Raw genomic sequence first — 17894 nt, 5'->3', positions numbered from 1 at the left:
TTTATTTCAAAATTTTCTTTAGCGATAAATTTCAAACAAAATAAATGGAGTGTCAGAAATTTTTTTTGTGAGATAGTAACTTCAAAACCTGAAAGCGATGTTTCGTTCCCACAATCTTTGTGTTCGATTGATTCTCTTGCCGCCGAGTTAAGACCTTTAGCGGATGCTGTCATCCATAGTTTTCAGGACGTAGACAATAAGAATGGAATAGGAAGAACAGATAAGATCAAAATGACTATCGATACGGGTGACGCAAAGCCTTTTCGACAACGTCCTTTTCCTATGTCGCCATACATGTCTGATATCTTAAATCGCGAATTAGATGAGATGCTCAAACTTAAAGTTATAGAACCGAGTAACAGTCCTTGGTGTAGTCCAGTCTTGCTTGTAAAGAAAAAGACAGGTGAGTTTAGGTTTTGTTTTGATGGCAGAAATCTTAATGAAGTTACTCGTCATGACACATATCCTCTCCCCAATATTGACCGAATTTTGTCATTATTGCGTAACGCTAAATATATAAGTTCTATAGATTTGAAAAAAGCTTTTTGGCAGATCCCTCTTGATCCATCTTCGCGGGAAAAAACTGCTTTTGCTGTTGTTGGTAGTGGATCATTTCAATTTACTGTGATACTTTGTAATAGTGCTCAAACCCAGCAAAGATTAGTAGATCAGATTTTTGGACCAGAATTCGAACCTTTTATTTTTACTTACTTGGATGACATTAGTGTTTGTTCTTCTACTGCTGAGGAACACGTTGCCTTGTTAGGACAAGTTCGAGATAAACTAAAGGATGCTAACCTTACGATAAATGTAGACAAATGTGAATTTTTCAAAACAACTTTGAAGTATTTAGGCTATATCGTTGGTGATAACTCTCTTCGGTCGGACCCCGACAAAATTTCAACTATGGTTAATTATCCCCGTCCAACTAACACAACGGAGATTAAACGTTTTATTGGTCTTTGTTCTTGGTATAGACGCTTCGTCAAAGACTTTTCTACCCTTGTTTCTCCCATCAATGATCCTTTGAAAGGAAAGAAAAAGAAAGAACCTATAGTTTGGATATCAGAAGCTGAGAATGCTTTTATCGCCATAAAGGAAGCTTTAGTATCTTCCCCAGTTCTGGTACAACCCGATTATTCTCGTCCCTTCACTATTCAGTGTGACGTAAGTAACACCGGTCTAGGAGCTGTATTGACTCAAGAAATAGACGGTAGAGAAAAGGTGATTTCCTATGCTAGTCGGTCTTTGACAAGAGCAGAACGTTCGTATGGAACCACCGAGAAAGAGGCCCTTGCTGCTTTGTTTGCTGTTGAAAAATTTCGTCCTTACGTAGATGGTGTTGAATTTACCCTCATCACTGACCATTATTCGTTGTTATGGCTTCGAAATTTAAAAAATCCCACAGGCCGTTTAGGTCGTTGGGCTATGCGTCTCAAACAGTTTGATTTCCGAATCATCCATCGTAAAGGAGCATGTCATAAGGTGCCTGATGCACTTAGTAGGATTCATGAGAATGATCAAATTGCTTATCTTGAAGTTGATGCTGATCGCATCGATCCTTGGTACGATGATTTGCGTACAAAAATTTTGTCTAACCCAGAAAGTTTTCCACAGTGGAAAGTAGAGAACGACCTCATATACAAATTTATTCCGGTTTGTCTTCCTTTTAATTCAAATTTAATCGAGTGGAAAGTCCTTGTTCCCAAACCTCAACGTGAGGATGTTATTAGTTCGTGTCATGGTCCTGCAACTTGTGCCCATCCTGGTGTCTATAAAACTCTTGCTCGAATCCACGAAAATTATTACTGGCCAAAAATGCGAAGAGATGTTGTTAAATATGTCCGTGCCTGCAAAACGTGTGGAGCACAAAAAGCACCAAATATGGCGCAAATGGGTAAAATGGGTAAAGAGAAAAAAGCCGAATACCCATGGCAAATTATCGCCGTTGATTTAATAGGCCCTTTAACCAGAAGTAGAAATGGTTTTACGTGGTTGCTGGTGGTCTCAGATTGGTTTTCTAACTACACTTTGTTACATCCTCTTCGCAAGGCTACTGTTTCAAATATCTGTAAATTTTTAGAGGAACAGGTGTTTATCATATATGGAGTTCCACAACATCTTATGTGTGATAATGCTTCTAATTTAAATTGTAAAATAATGAAAGATCTTTGTGAGAGATATGCAGTCCAAAAAATCTGGTTCTCTGCAGTTTATTCTCCCCAAGTAAATTTTGTTGAACGGAGCAATCGTACTATTGGTACCGCAATCAGAAGTTATATTGACGAACACCGCGATTGGGATAAACACATACATGAAATTCGGCAAGCCATAAACACCGCGAAACATGAAGTAACCCAATATTCACCGGCATTTTTAAATTTTGCTAGACATGTACCGTTGTCTGGAAATTATTACGGTCAAATACCCCATGATTTTGTTGATATAGAAATCCTACCGGGTGATCTCGATAATTACGCGTCCGAAGTAACGGGAATTAAAGAAGTTTTCACGGCCGTGCGTAAAAATTTGTCTCGTGCATATCAGAGAAATGCAAAAACATATAATTTGCGTAAACGCGACGTATAGTTTAACGTTGGCGATCAAGTTTGGAGAAAAAATATTTTTGATCTGAAAGCCTATTATAATCTAAATACTTTGGTAATTTTTTTAGCGACATCCCATTTCCTCCGTGGTCCGTGTTAAAGGAAAAGTCGCGCAAATTGCGAACTTTTTCCTGGAAGGGATTTGTTTCTCTTCCAACAAATTTTGGCGTGGGATCAGTAATGCACTGATACCCTAGTACGTAGAATACAACTTTGCTTCGGCAAAACCGTCCCCAAGTGCCTCGTTCCCTTCAGGACGAGAGACGCGCATTAATTTTTTTAGAGCTGTCTCGACAACCTTTTTTTGATGTGTGGTGTAGACCAATAGTCGGGAATTGTCCCACTGCGATCAAAAGGGATGAACTCCCAAATGTTTTATCGTTTTGATTTGTTTTTTGATGTTGTCGCGAAGGAGACGAGCCTCTGGAAGTAGTGTAGGGGATTCCGCACGTTGATCTCCAGAGCAACTCAGTTTGGCTCACACCCCAGTTCTTTGAACTGTTTTACCTAGTTAATAAGAATAAAATTTTTTTTTTGTTTTGTTGAAAGGACATATTAAAAATCCTTCTTCAAATGTTTTTATGTCGTGCGTTAGTCCGATATAGAAGTAAAACTTTTTTTTACATATAAAAAGTTTGATTTTTTTATTTTTTTTATTTTTTATTTTTTTGGTATCCTTCTAGGATATACTACTTTCGCTTTTATTTTTTTTGAAAATTGTTTTTTATTTTTTTTTTGGTATCTAGATTGATATCAGAAGTCCTTAGTACAGTTACTAGTGATAGTTCGAAATATAACCTGTTTGTTTTGCCTAAGTTTATTCTTACTTCAAGGACCTATGAATTTCAGCCCCCTCTATTAAAATATGTTGTCTAACCCCCTTTACGGTATGGATGGCCAGACACTGAGGAAGGCTAGGGATGAAGTGAGCGGATTCCCGCCAGTTGACTCGTCGGAATGAGAAGCCATTCATAATCGCAATTTAGCCACTGACCTTAGGTGATGACTTCCTATGTCATTTCCTAAAACTTCCGTTTGGTTGTGTAACTTTGAATAATAGACTCTACCGACTATGACCCTACCTTAAGTTGACCGTGTCAAGTTTATGTATATCATTATGTTTATCTAATTTGTCGTGCTTCATCATGGGACATGAAATTACGATTGGCAGGGATAACCAGACACATGAACTAAAAAGAAGAATCGTTCTTGGGTGGGCAGCATTTGGAAAACTGATTGAAACTTTTAAAAGTGAGTTGCCCACATGCCTAAAGAGAAAAGTATTTGATCAGTGCGTCCTCCCAGTCTTGACGTACGGATCAGAAACACTTACCTTACCTAAAGCCTCGGCTACCAAACCAAGAGTAACGCAGAGAAGAATGGAGCGGTCAATGTTAGGAATAACTCTGCGAGACAAAATCAAAAACGAAGAAGTCAGGAGAAGAACAAAGGTGACTGACGTCATCAAAAGTATAGCCAGGTTGAAGTGGAGATGGGCAGGACACATAGCCATAATAACAGATGGGCGATGGACAAAAAGTTATTGGAATGGAGGCCAAGAGAAGACAAGAGAAGCGTCGGTTGACCGCCTACAAGATGGACAGACGACGTAAGAAATCTAAATAAAAACTGGATGAGAGCGGCGCGCGGCGCAGGATAGACGTGGTTGGAAACGAGGGGTGGAGGCCTATGTTCAGCAGTGGACTTTTGAGGCTGGATGATGATTGTAAGTTTTTATTATTACCTCAAATGCGATTAAAATGATAACAAAGTCCTTTTACCGGACTTCCGGTACTTTTCGCAACCTAGTTTTCCATTTAGGTTCAAATGGTCACTTAGGTGTTACGTAACGTTTAGGTAGGGGGAGGGGGTACATAAAAACGTTACGGTGCGTTACATGGGGGGGAGAGGGGTCAAAAATCTTCAAAAATTGCGTTACGTAATACTTGAACGCTCTCATACCACTTTACACATTATATGTTTTAACGACTGTAATCTGATGTACGTAATTCTGAACTTTACACATGTATGTAATCACTTTACGTAAACGATACAGCATAGCCCCCAATATATGGGTAGAATTTTTAAGAACGGCAACATGAATAGATGCCATATACATTGAAAAGCAACATTTTGACGGGAGAAGGTCATTCGCAAAATTAAATTCCGACAGATGGCGCTCAAAATTTCAAAGATGGACGATAACTCTAGGAAAACAATTTATTTTGTCATTTGACCTCACAGTTCTAAAACGCTAAATTAAAATTATTTACACGAGTGTTTTGCCAAAGTAACCACTAATTTTTGCCACTAAGACATCTTATAGGTTAAATACGACTCAAAATTATGTTTTATCTGTATGCATTCATTAAAATTTGATGCTAACTATTGATTTGTTTTTACCTTTTTTTCATAAAAAAATCTGGCCCCCCGATAATCACACAGCGTTTTATAAAGTATTAATCTATCTTAGAATTTCTAATTTTGTTTTTAATTTAGTTAATAGGTACACTACAATTTATTTTACACCAACAGATAACAATTTTTAATTAAATAAAAAGTGGAAACTAAGTAGGTGAATTTATCTTATAATAATTGTGTTCTGGAAATTATGAGGTGGTCGGAATATTTTGCATAACAATGTACATTCTATGTACAGAAAATACACTACATTTTATTTATTTATTTAATTTTGCAGTCGCTTAAACAAAAAATACTACGTTTAATACAAACGTTAAATTAACAAAATGTGTGATTAGGCATTGGTTAGTTTACGTCATTACTAGTATAGTATAGTTGATCCAAAAGATGGCATAACCCAGACATCCAAAGTGAAAGCTGGCCTTCAACACCAAATTGTTCTATATGGTCCACAGAATATCCAGAAAAAAGTCACACCGTTTTGAGCGTCGGGTTTGGGGGGAGAGGGGGAGAAATCGGTAAATTCGTAGTTTTTAAGTTTTTCGCCAATATTCCTAAAACTATGCGGTTTAGCATGAACAACCCTCTATACAAAATTGTTCTACATTAAATTTGAAATAAAAAAGGCCCTATGCATAATCTTTCTAAAATGAATGGTTCCAAAGTTACGGAGGTAGTATAGTATAACTGGTCCAAAAAAAGGCCTAACCCAAACATCCAAAGTAAAAGTTTTCCTCCAACTCCAAAATGTTCTATATGGTCCACATATTGTTCAGTAAAAAGTTACACCATTTTGAGCGTCCAGTTTGGGAGGGAGATGGGAGAGAAGCCGGTAAATTAGTAGTTTTTTGTCAATATTTCTAAAACTATGCTTTAGCGTAAACAATGTTATATACAAAAATGTTCTACATGAAATTTAAAACAAAAAATGTTTTATACATAATTGTTATAAAATCAACGGTTCCAGAGTTACGGAGAGTGAAAAGTCGAGGTTTTCGATACTTTTTATATTTTTTGGGCAATATTTATGATATAACTATACCAAAAACCCAGACATCCAAAGTGAAAGTTATCCTCCAACACCAAATTGTTCTATATGGTCCACATAATGTTCAGAAAAAAGTCACACCATTTTGAGCGTCGGGTTTGGGGGGGAGAGGGGGGAGAAATCGGTAAATATAAAAAGTATCGAAAACCTCCACTTTTCACCCTTCGTAACTCTGGAACCGTTGATTTTATAACAATTATGTATAGAACCTTTTTTATTTTAAATTTTATGTAGAACATTTTTCTATAGAACATTCCTTACGCTAAAGCATAGTTTTAGAAATATTGACGAAAAACGTAAAAAACTACTAATTTACCGACTTCTCCCCCATCTCCCCCCCAAACCGGACGCTCAAAATGGTGTAACTTTTTACTGAACAATATGTGGACCATATAGAATAATTTATTGTTGAAGGAAAACTTTTACTTTGGATGTCTGGGTTAGGCCTTTTTTTTGGACCAATTATACTATACTACCTCCGTAACTTTGGAACCGTTCATTTTAGAAGGGTTATGCATAGGGCCTTTTTTATTTCAAATTTAATGTAGAACAATTTTGTGTAGAGGGTTGTTCATACTAAACCGCTTAGTTTTAGAAATATTGACGAAAAACGTAAAAAACTACGAATTTGCAGATTTCTCCCCCTCTCCCCCCCAAACCCGACGCTCAAAATGGTGTGACTTTTTTCTGAACATTATGTGGACCATATAGAACAATTTGGTGTTGGAGGATAACTTTCACTTTGGATGTCTGGGTTGGGGTCTAAATATACCATACTACACGTGGAGTATATTAGGAGTGAATACTGAGGAACACTGCAATAGTTTTTTTAAGTCGAAATCATTGTTAATTACAACATAAACTGACCCCAAATATGTACATAAATTAATGACAAAGTCAATGTTTTGCTAGAGTTGATGCTTTTCAAATTCGCCACCAGACGCCGCCCATTGCGGTTCCTCGCCAATAATGAGTGTCTTCTTCTTTTATATAGGTAGTACCATAGCCACCTTTACTTTACAAGCCATGAAGAGAAAAAGGCAACGTCGCAATTGATGACGTCGGTAGTCTAACTTTCGGACTACCGCTTTCGAAACCACGATTTTAAATTACAAATTCAAGTAAAATTTATAGTATTTTTTGAGTCGAACAGGAAAATATATTAACTAGAAGCTTTTACAAAATCAAATTAAAAGTAATTCCTTGTAAGTAACGTTTATTATACAAAAAAATAAACAATGACAAGAAAATTTGTAAAATACTTTGTTTTAAATAAATAATATCTTATTTTAAATTATATGCAAAATATCGCTAGAAATAACTATAAAAACAATTGCTGACAATGTTTGATGTGCATTGTTGGGGTTTAGAGTAGACAACTTTCTTTTTTGTTATCACCCTTATCGTTACTTTTCTTTTTATACTTTTTTGAAGATTCATTACTTTGATGGCTGCTGTTTTTGTATAATTATTTAAAACAATATTACACATAATTTTTATAACAGCAGAATAAACTTTGAAGGCATTTTCCCTACATTCGGACTAAAATTCAAAATGTAAGTGAAATCCTTCATGCTATTGTAAACTTTTCATTACCAAAGATCATAATAACATCAAGTGACAATAATTGTTGTGCAAAAATCATTTTTTAAGATTGGGATTGTTAATAATAAATTCAAATGTTAAACAAAGGTGTAATAAATACATTTTACTGAATCTGTTGCTAAGCGCAAACCATCCCTTTGCAAATAATCATAGTAATCTGCTCCACCAGTTGTCTCTCCTTTTCTGCAAAAAACAAGCTGTTTGAACTAGAATCATCTTAATAACATACCTTTTAAAGCTCTTTATAATTTGTAGCACGAAACACTGTAAAAATTTTCAGTTTCTCTGTAAATATGGTGAATATTGTATACAACCAAATTTAAATGAGAACTGACAGTTAACCGGTCTACCATTAGATGTTGCCAAGTTTCAACTTCATGGCTTGTTAAGTAAAGGTGGCTATGGCAGTACTGCCTGTTTTTCTTCAACGGTGCCTTTCATTCTGCCCCTAAGTTGTCATTCCATCTTTTCCTTGGGCGTCCTATACTTCTCCTGCCTAACGGTGACTTGTCCCTGGATATTCTTACTATCCTTGATTCAGATATCCTGCTTATGTGCTCATTCCACTCTTCTGTTCTTTACCCAGGTATTTATATAATCTACTGTATATATTTATATAATATATGTAATCTATTCATAATGAGTGTAATATACAGGGTGTCCCGAAAAGATTGGTCATAAATTATACCACACATTCTGGAGTCAAAAATAGTTCAATTGAACCTAACTTACCTTAGTACAAATGTGCTCATAAAAAAAGTTACAGCCCTTTGAAGTTACAAAATGAAAATCGATTTTTTTTCAATTTTCAATTTTTTGACCACTAATTTTCAAATCATCTGGGTTTCATGCAACCACTTTTCATTTGTATTTTATTCCTTCCATGTGGAACGTTAGTAGTATTTATCTTCGAAGTTCTGCATAATGATCGATTTCTATTTCTTTGTCTCCAGGAAAACCGAATAACAGGTCTCCGGGAAATCTCAGTTTCCATTTTGTCTAGCCGTCTTGTACACAGCGGATCTATAAGCTATCTTTTTTAAAGATATGTGTTCGTTTAAAGAAAGTTTCTCGTGGTTTTTCATAGTGACTGTTGTGTAGAAATACAATTAATTTTTATTTTGAAATAAGTAATAAGCAGGATAACGAAATAACAAATGTTTGCTTCCCTAAATAACATTTTTGGCTTTCATATATGCTATATTATAGGGACATCAACTTTATTTTTTCGTGATACTGGTACATACCTTAAATGTCTACAAAATAGAATTTTGTGTCAAAATAGATTGGTGAATGTATGTTTCTTAGACGAATAAAACTTTTTTCTATATAATAATTGTAAATACATTTTGTGTACTGTTTAACAACCCATACTTATAGTAAAGAATATAATTTATTCATTAGGTATAATATTTTCTCGACTTGTTTAATAAACCTACCACTAATAACCCTAGTGGTTGATGCGGATAAAAAAAGATTGACCTTCACTATGATTGTTTTTAATAAGTTATTTAAATTATTTGAAAGTCTGTTTATAAAAATTTGTTTGAATTAATCTTTTGATAAAATTTAAAATGCTTATTCTTTTTCACACATTATTTGTATTCTGAAGGCTTACCTATATAAAGATGTTTAATGCCTGGTTGCACCAACAGATCTTAAGCTTTAGACATGCCTTAAGCTCAGATTACGAAACATACGCGTGGCACCATTGAGTCTTAGATCAATTTTCAGCGTGGCACGATGGATTGCCACATAGATTGCTTAGATAAGAATCGAAAATTATGGTGCAACGTAAGAATAATCTTTGTCAGGATGGAAATGGAAAAATGCTTTGATCTCTATTTTCAAAGCTCTGCTGCAAAAAGGTTTTACATTTGAGTTTCTTCATATGTTGCACCTCCCGATCTAGGATTGATGTTTAAAATTTTTAAGTCTGGATGACAGCCCTAAAAGCTTATAATTTTTTACTTATTCTTTATTTTGTTAGCCAAAGTTTCTTGAACACAAATATCACAGTTTAAGTACCTATAACAAATACTACATTTTTTTGTGATACTTGTAATATAATATCATATGTGATAACACGTTATTTTGTAAATTGTTTATTGGCAGCATATATTTAAGTACATAATATACAGAGTGAGTTTTATGTATGGAAACGCTCAATTATCTCGGAAAGGGCTTTCACGATTTTTATAAATTTTGGTGGTTAAGGGTTTTCTAATACGGCCGATATTGTAGGTAATTACATTGTTGTCAGATTATCCGTTTTTCTGGAAAATCTAATTAACTTTCTTATTTCATATGGAATACCCTGTATATTTTTTGCGTTTTGAAGTCCTTAAGAAATACTGATTATTTTTAATGTTATATTCCCTATACCTAATTGCATTAAGTTCGGAGTTATTTCTACATTTATTAAAAAAAAAATTAAAACAAATTATAAAAACAAAGTTTTTCGGTCCCGATAAACACGATTTTAGGTTTTTTGGATCATTGAGAACAAAAAAGATCTTTTGTTATTTTTCTCTAAAATTAATGGTTTTCGAGTTACAAACAATTTAAAACTGAAAAAATCGAATAATGCCGATTTTCAAGGTTCAAAAACACAAATAAAAAATATTATAAACAAAATAAGTTATAAATCGAAGTAGCACAGAAAACGACAATAAATATCGTTCCCATACCACCAGATTGACAACAGCTGGAATACTTTCTTTGGTTACAACCTCCTGAGATTGTCAAAAATTATAAATCGTACAGCATGCCGAGGAAATTAAGATGAGGGAATTTTAAATAATTCACGTCCCGTCTGCTCAGCGTGGTAAAAGTTCCAGCAAGAAAGATTCCTTAGTACTCAACAAAAGAGTAAATTAATTAAAAATGTATAAACATTTTTAATTTCTTTGCAACAGGAGACGGCAGCAGCTGCATAATACTCTGGTTAAGTCGGATAGTGCAGGAAAAGTCTATACCCGTTTCGGGTTTTACCCTCATCAGTAGTCCCATATCCTCTTCTCTCCGATTTCCCCAGGTACCATGTTAGGTCTGAGCAGGAAGCATCTAAACATCGAACTATATCAGTATTTAACAGAAGTATCAAAATATTATATTAATAATTAATTGATATGAACCTACAACCGATTAATGTGTTATTTTTCGTTTAAAGTAACAGGAATTTATAGAAAAAATACCTACATAAAAATACCTTTAACTCAACAATGTGCCCTAGTTACAGGTAAAAACCAGAAATTCAGTGATTTATAATAAAAGAGTTCCAAACAATACAAGACAAAAATAAACACATTGCAAATAATAATCTTTAGGTTAGCTTTTTGAATACAACCACCACAAACTAAAGACAACCACACGTCAAACAGCAATATTTTTAAGAAGAAGAAGCGATATTTTTAACACTACTAGAATATCCGAACATTGCCGAACACCTATTCTACTTTTCCAAGCGAGTTAACGTGATACCAAAATAATTGTCGATTGTAGAATTCTTTTTGTGACGTCAACAAAATAGAATTCTACCGATAATGATCCCACCACTGGTGATATCAATGTCAATCCTTTCAAAAGGAGCCCCAACGTTATATGGCTTCATGCACCTCTTCTTGTACGAGTACTTCACTTACTAGGCACTGCACATTTGCAATACCATTTTTTCACATGTTCATGGTGTCCGACCCTGTAAAAAAGTAGCAGTAGCAGGTCGTAGTTTCTTAAAAATAAGCTCATGTATTTACTCCATAAATTTGGCCGATACTGCTGTTTGTCTTGATCTTGCAATCCCATTTGATGTTTCATCTCTTTTCCATCGGAAATTTCCCAAAAACGTTCGAGTACACCGTTAACCAAAACCAAGCTTTCCCATTGAGCCAAGTAACATTTCAACCTTTGACTTTCCGAGGAAGCATATTTCTGTTCTGCACACGCCTTTTACTTTGAAATCAATCATTCGTTTGTGCTTCAGTATTCGTATTTCTTTTATGAAAAGTGTTCTTTGGACTGTCATATATTGTTTGTAAATGTTATTTCTGATGGATAATTTATTTTTGCTGTGAGAGTCTAGTGTATTGTTACATTTTTTAAAGCTATTATTACATTTTCGATTGTAATGCCACGTCGCAATAATTTTACAAATTATAGAAACTTCCCACAACAATTTTGCTGTGAGAGTCTAGTGTCTTGTTACATTATTTAAAGATATCCTTACTTTTTCGATTGTAATGCCACGTCACAATAATTTCACAAATTACAGAAACTTAACGTTAGAATATTATTACAAGAGAAAATAGTCCTGTTTGTTAAAAATTATTTAATAATGTATTCATTGATTCAGTATCATTGTTGCTATGCCAAAATATACAGGCTGTCCCGAAAAGATTGGTCATAAATTATACCACACATTCTGGGGTCAAAAATAGTTCGATTGAACCTAACTTACCTTAGTACAAATGTGCTCATAAAAAAGGTACAGCCCTTTGAAGTTACAAAATAAAAATCGATTTTTTTCAATATATCGAAAACTATTGGAGATTTTTTATTGAAAATGGACATGTATGATTCTTATGGCAGGAACATCTTAAAACAAAATTATAGTGAAATTTGTCCACCCCATAAAAATTTTAATGGGGGTTTTGTTCCCTGAAACCCCCCCAAACTTTTGTGTACGTTCCAATTAATTCATTATTGTGGTACCATTAGTTAAACACAACGTTTTTAAATCTTTTTTGCCTCTTAGTATTTTTTCGATAAGCCATTTTTTATCGAGATGCGGCTTTTTTTAATATGTTTACATAAAAATTTTATGGGGGTTTTGTTCCTTTAAACCCCCCAAATGTTCGTGTACGTTCCAATTAAACTAGTATTGTGGTACCATTAGTTAAACACAGTGTTTTTAAAACTTTTTTGCCTCCTAGTCTTTTTTTTGATAAGTCACCTTTTATCGAGATGTGGCTTCTTTTTCAAAATACACCTAAAAATGTAAATTATAAATAAATTTTCAGATTATTAACAGGTCTCTATAATCGTATATAATATACAAATATGTGGTGGATTCGACAAATATTCAAAATATCTCGATAAACACTGGCTTATCGAAAAAGTACTAAGAGGATAAAGAGTTTTAAAAACATTGTGTTTAACCATCATACTATGACAGGAAGATATGCACACTTGCAATTCTAAATTCAGTCGACTGGCGCATGACGTCACTGCGAGACTAAACCAGGGAACTTGTGTGTATCTTATTTTGACGATGAATCATATGGCAACGCTGTTTCATTACTTAGCCCAGTAAATGAACGGGAAATACGGCGATACCGTGTAATTTTCAGGGGCAACTCCAAATTGCATGAAAATTTGGATTTAGGTTCTACTTATCCTCCACTTCAAAGTTGAAATTGTGCCGTTGGTTGCTTTTACTTGGGGGGTGACAATCATCCCTTCTCGGGGGTGAAAAATCATACGTTCAAGATACGACCGGAAATGAATAAATTGATTGATTTTAAGCAACTTTTGTTCTATAGAGTTTTTTATGTAAGTCAATACTTTTCGAGTTATTTGCGATTGAAAATGTTTATTTTTCGACAAAAAACTACGTTTTCAGACGGTTTTTCGCAAATAACTCAAAAAGTAAATATTTTATCGAAAAAATATCCTAAGCAAAAGTGTAGCTTATAAAAAACCGAAAAAAATGATGTATCAGTAAAGTCTATCAATCGAGTAAAAACAAAGTTGTAGCTCATGAAAAATATGTTCTTATTCGTCTAATTCCAAATCGAATATTTCAAGGTGAAATCACCGAAAAATTAAGCACTTTTCTGGAAAAACCCATTCAAACTTTTTTAAAATGTTAATAAAAAGATTTATTTTAATTGTTTATAAAAGTTTCTAGCATTAAAAATAAGCGAGTTACGCTTAAAATAAAGTTACCCTCTTTGTTTTGGTAAAAAAATCATGAAAATCTTCCCGTGTTTAGCTCCCCAAATGAAATTAATCGCTACCGCCTTACAAACAATTTACTTACTTATCTATTTTTTATATGATCTGTCAATCTCGCCGGTTTAAAGTGTTTATTTTTGAAAGGGTTATAGTTGAAAAAGCTTGATGGAGTCACTAATCACGAGTGTATGCAACTTTTGAACAGCCATATCTTAACCAATTTTTGTTTTACGAAAAAACAAAATGAAACTAGCATATTTATAATAGCAAAAACCTACATTTTTTTACTCTTTAAGATTTTTCTTATCACTAATACTTTTTAAGTTATTTTGGAAAAAAGGAAATTTTTCAAAAATTTTTAGAAATTTTTTTTTACTATAAAACTATTTTTTTTTTTTCAAAATAAGCACTTCAAAGCAATCAAACTTACAGATCATATAAACAATACACATACAGTTAAAAAAATGGTAAAGCGGTAACGATTAATTTTATTTAGGGTGCTAAATAGAGGAAGGTTTTCAGGATTTTTTTTACCAAAAAAAGGGCCCAACTTTTTTTTCAGTGTAACTCGTTTATTTTTGATGCTAGAAACTTTTGTAAAAAACAGGTTAAAGTTTTTTTTAGATACTTTAAAAATGTTAATATGCTTTTCCGGAAAAGTGCTTAATTTTTCGGTGATTTGGCGTTGAGTTATTCGATTTGGAATTAGACGAATAAGAACGTAGTTTTCATGAGCTACAACTTTGCTTTTACTCAATGTATATACTTTACTGATACACCATTTTTTTTGTCGTTTGGTTATAAGTTACACTTTTGCTACGAATATTTTTTCCATCAAATATTTACTTTTTGACTTATTTACGAAAAACGGTCTGAAAACGTAGTTTTTTTTATCGAAAAATCAACATTTTCAATCGCGAATAACTCGAAAAGTGTTTTACGTAAAAAGCTTTATAGAACGAAAGTTGCTTATAATCCGTGAATTTATCCATTTCCGGGCTTATTTTAAACACGCGTTTTTCACCCCCCGAGAAGGGGTGAAAAGCGTGTCATACTTCAGACTTTATGAATATTATTTATTATTATTTATTTATTTATGATATTATTTGACAATTTTTATGATTTTTCTCTTGCGGATATTATAATTTATCTTTAATATTTTTATTTAGCATCCTTATTTTAAAATAAAAGTGATCTTAATCTAAAAAAAAGTGAGTTTACGTCGTCACTGAGATTTACTTGGTTTGCGGCTTCTAATGGGTTTTTAAGATAATGTTTACTAATTTTTAATGAACTGCGATTACAAGTACGAAAAATATGTTCCAGTTCACTACATTTAGTTACAAATTCCAGGGTTGGTTTTAGTAAACCACCCTCAGAAACGTGGTTTACCCAAGCAAACGATTTATCGTTAGCATCCGGAATCTACAGCTGGAAGGGGGTAGCCTCTTTTTCTTAATAAACGATAGGACCTTCCCCTGCAGCGTGCAAAGAAATTGCTGAAGCAATATATTCAATTGACCACTTAATTTGTTTTTTAGTTTTTAATTTTTTTAACTGCCCTTTAGTAGAAATTCTTTCTGTACTTTTTCCTCCTTCTCTCTACTAAGAAGTTCTTTCAATTTTTTATTTTCAGTTTTCAAATTCTTTATGTGTTCCATGGCTTTTTTGACTATGTTGTTTTCGCTTAAATTAAATAATTTTTAAGTAGATCATAACAAATATGTATTATGTAAATTTGTAGATTTTAAAAATAGGTTTTTTCTCTTATATTACAGTTTGAGTAGCGATATCCTTAATGTCGCAAGTTTCTTCTACTGCTTGTTTTGTAATCTGATCTAACACATTTGACATTTCAGGTTGTAGTTCATTTGTGTTTTCTCTGTAAAAGTTAAATATATAAAGAACACATTTCATTACCATATTCGTAGTAAAGAATACATCCAAGATGAGTTATTTATGGAGCTATCAAGAATAAAGTGTTACTTCGAATTCATAGTTCTATTAAAATGGCCATTAGTATCTATAGAAACATTTTGTCTGTCGTTAAATTTTGTATAAAATCAAAATACTTACATGTTTTTTAATACATTTCTTATCTCTATTCTTCTTTTGCGTGTATTTTCAATCGATGTTTTAGCACTTGGGGTCTTTATTAAATGAAGAGAAGGTATTGCATCATTTCTTAACTTCCACTTGTTGTCAGGTAATCCCAATAGTTTTTCTTTTAAACAATAGTCAGCTTCTGTAAAACGTTTTGAGCATATTATTCTCGCGGTATCTACATTAAACACTGAAAACTCACTGTGTTGTCTCACTGAAAACACTTGGAGACCCACACTTTACGTATGTGTTTGTCTCTAGGAAACACGAAAAAACGACACTTCGAAAAAGTTTTACTTTTTTATTGTTATTGCTTAAACAACCCACCATTGCACAATACATGGTAAAAAAAATAGTCTTCTTTATAAAGTAGGTACAGATAGCCGGAAGCAACTTGCGTTCGATAAACAAATTAGATGATATTAACACAGTAAACTGAAGTTTTTACTACATAAACGAATAAAGAAAAACCTCATTCAATACGTTCTAAAGCAATACGTGAGAGATAACTATTGTATTAACACGAATGAACATGAACACAAATAAAGAATTCAACTTGGCGCCAGGAAAGTTGTCTCTGGTTTACGTCACAGTGAGCGATAGGGATGCAAGACCATCATGCGCGTTGATTTATCTTCTTGTCATAGTATCATGGTGTTTAACTGATGCTGCCACAATAATAATTTAATTGGAACGTACACAAAAGTTTGGGGGGTTTAAGGGAACAAAACCCCCATAAAATTTTTATGGGGTGCACAAATTTCACATTAATTTTTTTTTAAGATGTTGCTGTCATAGGAATGCCACATGTCCATTTTCAATAAAAAATCTCTAAGAGTTTTCGATATATGAAAAAAAAATCAGTTTTCATTTTGTAACTTCAAAGGGCTGTAACTTTTTTTGTGTGCACTATTGTATATAGGTAAGTGAGGTTCAATCAACCTATTTTTGACCCCAGAATCTGTGGTATAATTTATGACCAATCTTTTCGGGACCCTGTACAACGATACTGGAGCACGTTAAGGGCACAGACGCAAAACGTCGTCTGTCAAAATGTTCAGTGTGTTTTAAATGCATTACATTTTTTTTTCGAATCCTGAGAAAACTAATAAATATTTTTGAAAAATTTAAACGTAGAATGAAAGACTGCATTATTACCGAGGGCCGTATGTCCCTTAGAATAACCAAAAAGTTTCTTTTGAATGAGAAATTTGAAATTAAAAGGCACACTAAATTTTCTTTTTTTTTTTTTTTTCACCCTGTAACTTGTTTAATGTAATCATTATAGAAGTTTTCAGATAGTTTCTGCCCTCGGAAATAACGTAATCTTTCATTCTGCGTTTAAATTTTTCAAAAATACGTTTTCTCAGGATTCGAAAAAAAAATGAATAGGTAGATTTAAAACACATTGAACAATTTGATAGGTGACATTTTGCGCCTATGCCCTTAAAAAAATTGAGATACTTGAAATAAAATATGAATTGTGCTATAGATACTATTAGAAGTTGGTTATCGTAAATTTCTAATCTCAATATCTCGTGAAATATCAGAAACTAATACTCATTAATTTTTTAATATTGTAATATAACTTTATTTGATTATTTGCAGGTACTTTCAAAACAACAACAAGAGCGACAAGAGTACGAAGAGAAATATATGACACGCTTATCAGTGAGTAAATCGGAGAAACATAAAAAACATCAGTTGACAACACTTGGAACATTAGGAGATGAAATTACAAATTTTGGACGGTCACAGAGAAACAAAAGAAAAAAGAAGTTTTCTAGTAATAAAAAAGGCAACTTAAAGAAGAGACGTTTTCTTTAAATATGTATTTATGTTTCTCTTTTATTAAAAACATATTGATATGGTAGTTACTGGAATAAAAAATATGGATCTTTTAAAAAAAATAAGAGACTATTTTTATTTAACTTATAAGTTGTGAATTGGTACAAATTGAAAAATTCTTTATGGATTTATTGCTGGGTTGTCTTTTGTTTTTCTGCTATGTCTATATTTCTAATTTTGTTTGTGTATTTATCTGGTAAACCTTAGGCATCACACTTATAAGATGGAAACGGTTTATAATTATTTTCTTATTTATCACTATACTATTTTCTTTGCTTCTATCCCTATAAGTTTATATCTTGAGTCAT

At 33.1% G+C, this 17894-nt stretch overlaps 1 protein-coding gene across 2 annotated transcripts in view; it reads left to right on the top strand.

The window, feature by feature from the left end:
• Positions 1–17651, top strand: part of LOC126878965 (neuroguidin) — a 192656-nt gene extending 175005 nt beyond the window's left edge. For both annotated transcript variants that reach the window (XM_050641831.1, XM_050641830.1), the window contains exon 4: positions 17347–17651. In XM_050641831.1, coding sequence (XP_050497788.1) covers positions 17347–17565 — 219 coding nt within the window. In that variant the 3' untranslated portion in view covers positions 17566–17651. The remainder of the gene's footprint in view (positions 1–17346) is intronic.
• The last annotated feature ends 243 nt before the right edge of the window (positions 17652–17894 follow it).

The sequence above is a fragment of the Diabrotica virgifera genome, chromosome 1 (assembly GCF_917563875.1).
Source record: "Diabrotica virgifera virgifera chromosome 1, PGI_DIABVI_V3a".
NCBI lineage: Eukaryota > Metazoa > Arthropoda > Insecta > Coleoptera > Chrysomelidae > Diabrotica > Diabrotica virgifera.
This window is presented reverse-complemented; position numbering and strand designations above follow the sequence as displayed.